General features: G+C 38.6%; 1 protein-coding gene across 1 annotated transcript; it reads left to right on the forward strand.

Annotated features, from left to right (window-relative positions):
- Window positions 1-8,250: 8,250 nt before the first annotated feature.
- cisha (cytokine inducible SH2-containing protein a) lies at window positions 8,251-10,667 on the forward strand. The gene is made up of 3 exons (XM_028446240.1): window positions 8,251-8,942; window positions 9,541-9,695; window positions 9,820-10,667. The coding sequence occupies exons 1-3, from the start codon at window positions 8,923-8,925 to the stop codon at window positions 10,317-10,319; spliced, it is 675 nt and encodes a 224-aa protein (XP_028302041.1). The 5' UTR covers window positions 8,251-8,922; the 3' UTR covers window positions 10,320-10,667.
- Window positions 10,668-10,807: the final 140 nt, after the last annotated feature.

A 10,807-nucleotide genomic window follows, 5' to 3' on the forward strand; every position in this document is an offset into this window, starting at 1 on the left:
GTTTCTTAGGAACTGAATTAGAAAATGCTCAAAGGATACCTATTGTCAACTTTATTTACAAGCTCTATTAAACAAAAAAAAACATTATGTAATACAGGAAATTTAGTTTGATAAAGTTCATCATAAGTCCTTGTGAAGCAGCCGCAGTTAAAAAATTAACTTAGAAAAGCACAGTCAGCATGATGTTGTCTCCTTCCAAGTAGTGACGCACACTCATTGTTTTGTCTAAATACCAGTAAAAAATGTAAAAAAAAAAATATTCAGTGTGTCCTGTTTGTCAGGTCATGGTCTGAGCTGGTCCTCTGATGTATCTCATTTTTAGGGACAGATCGTGGAGAACATATGTAGACATGGTGCCTTCCAGACATTCTACAATCACTTCCTGCTCTTAAAAACAGCTAGACTGTATTTCAGTTCAGACGTCGCCGTGGATCTGTTGCCTGTCATGTAACCCTCTAGCAGCATTTTCCTCCTCTGCATCCCTAGAATGTGAATATTACCATCTTTGCAAGCAGAATTTTCCTCTTGCTCACACAGATAACTGTTTAACAATTTCATCACAGTTAGTTAATGTTCTGTACTTCTAAGACGCTGTTGAGCATCTTTTGATTGGCTGTTGTAGCTAACTCAGAAGCTACGATTAATATCACAGCTGTATGGAAATTGCTGGTTTTTCATTTTTTGTTTTAAATGAGTATATTTTATTTAATAGTAAAATAAATGAAGCACGATTAATGTGGTAAACACGACCACGCCCCTTTAAAAGCATGTTAAATTGTAAAAGTATACTGTGACAGAGGTCTGTGATATTTTATAGCTAAAATCATTACAAGACATTTGTTTATGATTAAGTACAGCTGCTTTGCACTAATCACATTTATTAAATGGGTTAATGTAGAGATATCCATGTAGAAAAACAAAAGACTTTTGAATTTTAATTCAGCCCGGTCACATAAATATTGCCAGTGTTGGTTTGTAATATATTTCATTGCCACTGATCTAGTAGTTGCTAATCTATGTGTCTACATGTTTTAGAAAAGACCAAAAGAGAGACAAATAAAATTAAAATAAAGAAATTGGTCGTGCTGCCTTCACAAAGCCTTTCTAGCAGAAGTCAGCACTTCTAGTTCAGAATGTTTGGTTATCTACTTTCTTCTAAATATTCTATCCTAGATTTATTTTGTTCTGAAAGCTACTGATGGCATTCATTGTATGTTTAAACAAAAAAATATCTAAACATGCAGGACAGTATCCCTCGAGGACTGCGACTCAGCGCTGTGACCTCCCCTCCCCTCCAGCATGGAGAGTGACCACGGCAGATTCCAGGAACTACATCTGAGATTCCAGTTCAGAAAAGCGCAGCTCTAGGAAAAGATACTGCATCCAATCCTTAAGCTCCCAGGCCACTAGCTCAGTTAAATAGAAACAGCCTCTATAAAGTTGTTAGAAAATTACAATATTGAATTTTTTTTTTTATGTCAACTGTTAAACACTATTTAATTACTGATTTAGTTTATAACACAACATAATGCAGTGTCTAATGCAGAGTTACAACATGGTTTTATGAATCAGTTATAGCTTGAATGGTTTGCTTTGTCATTCTCAACCACTTGATACACTACACGGTTTTTCCATCTGGTCTCCCAATCCTGCCCTGTCAGACTTTAGTGTCATGCTCGTGACCTTAATAAGCTACAGAATGTGTTTATTCAAAACAAGGAGTTTAATCATTTTTGTTTAAAAGAAATGTCTTTGGTACCATGCACCCCCCACCCCCTGAAATAAATCCCTAACTTTATTTAACCACATCCAGCCGGGAGTGATGAAGGCCACAAGTCTTCTCAGAAAAAAGATTATTCTAGAATTTCTTGGGAAAAACTGGAGATTCGACTTTGGAAGGATCAGCCATTTCTGTGAATATGGGTCTACTTATGATAACACATAGTTTAGATCTTACTTCCTGATCCAGCACATGTGCATGTGGAAGGGTTTGGAACTTTGTAGAAATGCAACTTTTTAGAAATGTTTTTTTGTTCTCTTCTAAAGTATATGAGCTTTAGGTATGAGGCGTCGCCCTCCATGACACCTCGTATTTAATGACTTAGTGAGTCTGATATCAGAAAAAATATATAACTTTAAAAGGCTTAAGAAACATTGAAACTTTAAACCTACCTCTGCATATAAATGTCTTTTAAAAGCACATATTATGTTGGTATACGAGTGTATAAACCAACATAATTAAACAGCTTGGAGCTAAAACACACCAACCCATCTATGTTCTTCAAATCCATGTATCCTTAAAGTGTACCTGTACTATAACAATATTCGAGAGGTAGCTTATTGCTGATAGCCAATATTGTATAACACCAAATTTCTGAAATCAACCAATGACTGGAAATAATCCACCTAAAACATCAGATGTGCAAAACAAAACCAATTAAACTCCAGTTATGGAAAAAGTGCTATATATGTTTAACATGCATGTCTCAACACCACATATATTTTTTTTTCCATATCAGTAAGAAAAAAAACTACCCTCTCCTTTTAAGTATTTTCAATATCGATGGAAAAACCGATACGATGTCAATCAATATTGTCTATCTCTAGATGGATCTAGAAGGTGTTAACATGGAAGCACAATAAATTCAAAGAATATATATATTTTTTCAATCAACAGTTAAAAAATATCATCATAGTTACACAGATCAATTAACAATGAAATAATATAACCGGGGTGCACACATTTTTTTTGGTGAGGCGGTAAAGGGGACACCTATATGAACTGATTCACATATGTGTACGCTGTTTGTGGAGCCCGTGTGATAGGAAATGTTTGGACGTCTCAGTCTTCTACATTCTGCTCAGAACAATCCAATGACATTAAAATGTGGCCAAACTGTGACTAAACTTTAGTCTGTTTTCTTTCACTCATTTCCCTCACCTCCACCTTGTAGCATGTCAAATATCTCCCCCCCCGTCTCCCTCTCTCCGGTTTGGTGCTCAACCCACAGTTCAGCTGTTTGCCTGTAGCCTCTTCTTTCCTCATTGGACTGTGGACACATACAGAATTTGAACCATGCGTTTTGACCAAATAGCGCGTTGCTAAAAAACTAGAATCCATTAAATGCTTACATGAGGATAAGTCAATCAACTATTTAAAAAAATAATGTAATATCTCTATCACCAAATCAATGCTTGAACAATATGCCTAAGCTCTGACGCTGCAAAACATCCACCTTGGTACCTGCACTCTTATTTTTACTGTACTTGTGTGAACTTTAATTATATATTTCTATTATATTTTTGTTGTATTATGTTACACAATGTTTCCGTTAATATTTATTTTCTTGTATGCTGCTGGTCCTGAGAAACAAACTTGTTTTTAAGGTTACATGAATAAGCTTTATGGAGATGCTGATTTCTTGATCCAGCAGTGACTTGGCACCTGCCCACGCTGTCAAAGGTATCAAAAGCTGGTTCAATGACCATGGTGTTACTGTGCTTGATTGGCCAGCAAACTCACCTGACCTGAACCCCATAGAGAATCTATGGGCTATTGTCAAGAAGAAGGTGAGACACACGAGACCCAACAATGCAGATGACCTGAAGGCTGCTATGAATGCAACCCGGGCTTCCATTACACCTGAGCAGTGCCACAGGTGGATCGCCTCCATGCCACGCCACATTGATGCAGTAATTCATGGAAAAAGAGACCCAACCAAGTAGTGAGTGCACATAAATTAACATACTTTTCAGAAGCCTTACATTTTTGTTAAAAACATTTTTTTTTTTTACTGATCTTATGTAATATTCTAATTTTCCAAGACACTGGATTTGAGGTTTTCATTATCTGTAAGCCATAATCATCAAAATTTCAAGAATAAAAGGCTTGAAATATTTCACTCTATGTGTCATGAGCCTATAGAGGGTTTTCACGGCGCGTCATCAACCCGGTAGTCGCCATTTTGGAGATGAAGCAGCAGGTGTACAAACACGCAGACAAGTTAATCACAAATTTCGAGACGAAATGGTGAACTATTGCCATGTTTTTGGCTGTACCAATCGATCAAACAGTGAGACACATTTGGAGTTTTATAGATTGCCAAAAATCGTAACAAATCAGGGAGAACAATCTCACAAGTTATCAGAGGAAAGGAGGCGCTTGTGGCTAGCGAAGCTAAACCAGGATATTGCAACAACACATGAACAGTAGGATAAAAACTAACCTGCAGTGGTGAGTAGTGCAAAAGGATGATGAAGTAAATGTGATTATCTTATCCAGTATTTACATTAACGAGTGTGCGTAGATGTACATTTAAATTAAATAACATATGTGTATGTACATTCGCAGTTACAATTTAGTTCCAGGGTTATTTCACACTCACAGCAGTCTGACACTCTGACTGTTTAATTAAAGTGACAGCCTGGGGGAAGAAACGGTTCTCATGACGGGTTGTTTTGGCGTTGATATGAATTATATCATCATCATCGCACTAGAAAATTAGTTAAGAGCTGCTGCAAACAACAATTTACTTACCTGACAAGAAATGGGCCGAACAAATTTGGATGTTGTCCAGATTTTTGCCACGTAGATCCTGGTATTAGCTTTGCTAGCCACAAGCGCCTCCTTTCCTCTGACAACTTGTGAGATTGTTCTCCCTGGCTTGTTATGATTTTTGGCAATCTATAAAACTCCAAATGTGTCTCACTGTTTGACCGATTGGTACAGCCAAAAACACGGCAATAGTTCACCATTTCGTCTCGAAATTTGGGATTTTTTTTGTCTGCGTGTTGTTTGTGGACCTGCTGCTTGATCTCCAAAATGGCGACTTCCGGGTTGATGACGCAATAGATGACGCGCTGTGACGACCCTCTATATCATATACGGGTTTGACTTTCTGAAACGAGTGACCAAAAATATGAAACTTTTTCATGAAATTGGTTTTTTGGTTTTTTTTCAGATGTACCTGTAAGTTCGTTTTCTCTCAGTCTTTGACCTTACCTCCACCTTGTAGTGTCCTAAATATCTCACTCCTTAGCACGCGGTTCAGCTGTGTCTGAAGCCCCGCCCCCTCCTCACTAGCCTAAAGCACACCTGTGTGATAATCACGTCTAGTCAGCATCTTGATATGCCACGCCCTTGTGTGTCCATAGAAAAACTGTTACATCTTTGAGTTCAGCTCATGAAAAACGAGAACAAAAACTAAAGTGTTGTGTTTATATTTTTGCTCAGTGTAAATGACAAAAAAAAAAAAAACTAATTAAAAAAAAAAAAAAAAAAAAAAAAGCCTTAACTGGAGAAAGATTAATTAATCCCTATGGCCAGCAGAATTTAACCTTTAACCATAGCAAGGGCTCTTAAAATGAATTAAAATCACTGTACAACTAGGATTAGTGTCTCTGAGTGCTTTGCAGATTAAAAGGTCTCTGTGGTCTGTGTGTTGTGGTCATTATCAATTGACACACAAGTGCTTTTGAAATCATGAAAAACAACCAGTAAACCGTTCTTATGGAACTTGTTAAGTATTTAACAAAATTCTGAGATTTAAATTATAAACATGCAGCAAAAACAATATAAAATGTCTTTAACAACGCTCGAGTCAAGGTCTTTATTTGCAATTGGTACATGGTAATTTCATTGGATTAAAAAAAACAAAAAAAACAATTAAAATTAAAATCCAAGAGTTTTTTTTTTATTATTATAAACAAACATACAAAAATAAAAACAAAGCTTATTTAAAATAGAATAAGATTATTTGTAACATATATCTGATCATTATTTATGTGCCCTGCCTTTCACATTGCTATTCTTTTCATCAATTTCTAACTTAAATTATTTATGTCTTTCAATGTTAAGTACATTACAAATAAAATGTATTGTTTTTTATAAATTGAAATTTTCCAAAAAGAAACTATGTACTTTGTGCGTATTTATAAATTGCAACTAACGTGCAGTTGTTAGGATAGTAATTAAAGTGACAGGACAGCAGAAAAGATTTTGGCTTTATTTATTTATTGGACTTTGACAAACTCTCAACAATGATTTAAAAACAAGTGCTTAACTCTTTCCTTAGAGCCTAGGTTCCCAAAGTGGGGTACACAAATTGTCATGGGGGGGTACATGAATAGAAATGAAAAAACAGAGCAACAACATTGGAAACTAGAATATAAATGAACCTGAAGTCATGTATTACTATTTCCACATATTACACACGCAGAGCCCCCTCATGCCGCCTCACACAGATAAACAATCTCGTCAAAAAAGCGCAAATATGAAATTCAGCCAAACATTACAGCGTTCCATGCATTCTCTCAACCTCACCCTTCTCATTAAAGTTGTAGCGACTTGTATTTCACAGTTGCAGTATGATGAATATGTTGACTCAATAAAATTTTGGTACATTCATTTTACAAAAAAAGAGATTGGTTTATCACTGAAAATGCCAATAGGCTAATTTATTAGATGACGCGAACAAGTTATAATTTTGAAGATGTTTTTTTCTTGTGTGCTTAATATTATAATTTTTTTTTTTTTAATTATTTTATATATATTCCTCAACACGATAGGTGGAATTCAAGGAGAAATTTTATTGTAGAGCTACATTGTATATGACATTACATTATAATGTTTTTTTTGTGCAGGAGTAGGGGGTACATCAGGTTAAATGTCTGAAGGGGTACGGGAATGTTGGGAACCACTGCCTTAGAGTTAATATATCTCTGGATTTCAGTTAATTGTTAAGAGTGAATATAAGAACACTTTTTACATGTTGTGATTAGCATGAAATACAATGAGAGAAACAGATTCAGAAGATGAGGGGGCTTGGGCAACTAATTAGCGATGCGTCGCTCTCTGGGCTTCTCTGCTTAGGATGCTGCCCCCGCGTCCTAGAAATGCTATTTCTGTGCTGCACGACTGTTTCCAGTGAACGGACTGGAGCCCGGCAGCTGCATGTGAGGGGGATTTAGAGATTTATACATTTGAGATCCTCGGATACATCAGCAAGTGTGTGGATCGCTGGGATTGTGACCCGGTATCCGAACCAGAGTCCTTGGATGACCCAGACTCCCCCTTGATCCTCAGCCCTGGTTCACCTCAGGGCTGTGTGCTGAACCCCCTTCTCTTCACCCTGCTCGAGCCCAACAACAGCGCTGTCATCTTGTGAACAATACATCTCGATTTTTATTTTTTGATCCGCAAAGTGACGTCAACTATATTCAAGTGTTTCAACATCTGCGTCTTGCAATTTTTTTGACGCGTGGATTTGACAAAAATCAAAAGATGATCCCAAATGTCCAAAAACAGACATTTCATGAAAGATGGGAAATCGAATACGTGTTAAACGTTGGCATTTTGACACCAAATGCTGAGCTAAGTATAGAACATTTAGCCTCCAAGAATAGCAACATAATGTAGAAGAAATTAAAACCCCATTTGCATCAGGATATATTCACAAAACAAATGATGCAGTACAATTGTTTTGTTTTTAACTTGTATTTCATATTTCTCTTTGTTGACTTAAAACTTAAAAAGTGTGATCTTCTGGTGGAGAAATGTGGGTTTCTTAATCAAACTAAATAGTATTTATGTTGCATTAACAGAAATAAGATGACATTTTTCAACACCTCTGCTTTGTTGTTGTTGTGTTCTCATCAATCCCTACTGAAACTCTCATTTTGCCAGCAATCCATATACATTTACACTCCTTTCACTATCTGCTTATTTGTGTAGTTCTATATTTTATTTGTATATACTGTCAAGTGTACATCGTTATAATTATTCAATGTCGCTCAGTGCATGTAGGCCTATACTCGTGAACATGAACGAAATCAAAAGCTCCTTGAATAGGTGTAAAAACTGTGTAAACTGAAAAAAGTTGAACTCTCCTTAATGAAAAACCACCAAGGAGGACAAATTAAGGATAAATACGAGTGTAAAGCCACATTTCCTTCATCAGACAAAGCTGTTCACAACAAACATGAGCTGACACGACATCGCCTCCACTCCAACAACAACAACTAGATTCACAACCTTTCAGCTTTTATTCCTGCTTTAATAACGTGTTGGCTAAAACGAAATCACTCGAGGCTTCTGAGAAAAACTCTCGCCGTGTTTTTCCGGCGGGATCGAGGAAAATCTTTATTACTGGAAACCGCTTGCCCGCATTCCCTTTATCTTTAATGTTGAGGCGGTGAATTCCCAGAATGAATGCTCGGCCGGGGCCACCCGACGGGGGGCGGAGTCAAGCTCGCTCATAGTTCCTGGAAAGCGGCTAGGCAGAACCGAGCGCGCGCTTCCTGGGAGCGCGAGAGAGCGACGGGTTCACAGGGAGCCCGGGGACGGAAGCGGACACCGCCGGACGGACACAGGCGCACCCGTTAAAAACCTTCGGTTCGGTGAGGTCGGGGGAATTTCACGCAACGATACATGTAAACAAGCCAAGTCCGTAGTCGTGGGAGCAGCGGAGACAGCCGAGCCACGGAGAGCACGAGCCGAGCGGTGCGCGCTGGTTGGTGCGGGCTCAGTGACGTCACAGCGACCGGTGCTCCGCTCAGTTCTCAGAATAGACTTCTAGGAAATGGTAAATTTTAAAAGCCGAGCCTTTACACTCAGTGCTTCACACGTTTGGATCCAACGCTATCGTAAACACACTCCACGGACTTCACATCGACTCTGAACCCAGAGAGACTGATTCCTGCTTCATTTTATGCCTCATTTTTAATACTAAACCACACTTACGGAGGCTGCGTGGATCGAGGAGCGCTTTTTGTCCGGTTTTCTGCGTAAACCATGTCTGTGTAACCCGGAATTACAGACTGTTTTTCTACCACTGAACGCTGTATTCATCAGAATTGGTTCGTGGTCTGTACTCTTTAACCACGGAAAAGGGATTTGTAAGCCAAGAAGATCCCGGATATAGCATGATTCTTTGTGTACCTGGGTGAGTTCACTTCTTTTTGTCTTATTGTTTCCTCACAGTTCACATAAGCGACATCAGAAACCCACGCAAAGATTTATGAAACCAAAGCACTTTGCCAATTTCTAGTTGGACTCAGATGAAAAAAAAAAAAAAAAAAAGCAGGACATTTTGTTCTGTGAATTAAAATGAACATGGATAAAGTATGCATTGCATAGTGCAGCAGCCAAATCACATCTTTCTTAACCAAAAACTCAGGTTAAGATGCATTTTCACACATGAAAACATACTATTTCATGAATTACAAAAAAATCTAAGTAAAACACCCATATTTTTTTTAACCTTTTGTTCAGTTTTCTGTAAGTGATAAAATACATAATAAATGATTAACTTATGCAATATCTTTTTTTTCACCCTCAAAATAAATATCAGTGAATGTATTTATATGATCTCTAAAATAAACAATGCTACTACTTGTACCTCAGTGTAAACAACAGAAATGTGTGTACAACTATGTGCATTAAAACTAAACAAAAGTTTAAATGACATATTCCGTTTGTTTGTATCCCTTTTTCGGTTTATTATACATCACTAAAGACTATCTTTTGGTTTTATTTTCCAGGCCTCAGAATCTTCTCCCTGCTTTGCCCACCACTGAAGCCCCAAGGGGCATGCGGGCAGGAACCACACCTCCTCCTGGCCTTCAAAGCCCTTTGTGGGACCCCACTAAGGACCTGCGAGCTATTGCTAGCAATTTCTGCTATTTGGAAAATTCAGGTAAGAGCACCAGGAATGTTTCATATGTTTATGGAGGCAGATAAAACTCCCTGCTCATTCAGAGAGTCATTCCTTTGTGTTTGGAGGTATTCAGTGACTAATATGGAGGAATCTGTGTGTGTAGGATGGTACTGGGGAGCTGTAACGGCAGCTCAGGCCCACGCTGCACTACAAGAGGCCTCCGAGGGAGCTTTCCTGATACGGGACAGCAGCCATCCGCTCTACATGCTGACACTATCTGTCAGGACTGTGCTCGGCCCAACCAGCATTCGCATCCATTACAGTGCAGCCCAGTTCACACTGGACTCCTGCTCCCCAACCAGACCCATCCTGTCCTCCTTCCCCAATGTGCCCAGTTTGGTGCAGCACTACATGGGACCAGAGCGGAGAACAGAGGGGGGAAAGGTGGAGGAGGAGGAGGCTCCCTCGAAAGTGTCTCAACAACAGGTTCAGGAGAACTCTTTGGTACTGAAACTGAAGCGGGCCGTGTACAAACCCCAGAGCCTTCCATCTCTGCAGCACCTCACGCGCTTAGTGATAAACAGACACACGGACTGTGTTCACCAGCTACCACTCCCAAGGCCTCTGCTACGTTACGTACAGGACTATCCCTTTAAAGTATGAGAGGCCCTCATTGGGTCCATGCTTTGACAAAGTAAACTGTTCAGCACGTACGTACGTACACTATTCCTGTGAAAAGACGCCACTGCTGCAGAGGCAACAAGGTCAGTCCCCGAAGCTGTGGACGCAGGCGCGTAACAGTGCTGAGTAAAAAAAAAAAAAAAAAAAAAAATGCACAAACTCAGCAAAAGCTGAAGTGTCTTTTTTTGTTTTTTATGATAAATGACGACTTGTGAGAGAAATGAGTTTTGTAAAACTTATTTTATGGCAGATATGGAATATCTCCAGGTTTTTTTTCACCATCATCTGTCCTCAGTGTACATGCTGTTCATAAAAAAAAAACAAACAATACATGTACAAGCTGATTCCATCAAGACCTCTTCTACATCATTTCATTTTTTCCCAGCAAAGCATTTTTGTACCTTTTACATGTGTACATTTTTCTATTAAAATCAACTGGAATCCTAAAAGTTGCGATTCTCCTCCTTGCT

Source organism: Gouania willdenowi, chromosome 5 (assembly GCF_900634775.1).
Source record: "Gouania willdenowi chromosome 5, fGouWil2.1, whole genome shotgun sequence".
Classification (NCBI taxonomy): Eukaryota; Metazoa; Chordata; class Actinopteri; order Blenniiformes; family Gobiesocidae; genus Gouania; species Gouania willdenowi.

What these genes read in the sequence shown, in the direction of transcription:
- cisha (XM_028446240.1), top strand. Translation starts at nt 8,923, where the DNA reads ATGATTCTTTGTGTACCTGG. An exon ending in ATGATTCTTTGTGTACCTGG is followed by an intron (nt 8,943 to 9,540) that starts GTGAGTTCACTT and finishes TTTATTTTCCAG; the next exon opens with GCCTCAGAATCTTCTCCCTG. An exon ending in CTGCTATTTGGAAAATTCAG is followed by an intron (nt 9,696 to 9,819) that starts GTAAGAGCACCA and finishes CTGTGTGTGTAG; the next exon opens with GATGGTACTGGGGAGCTGTA.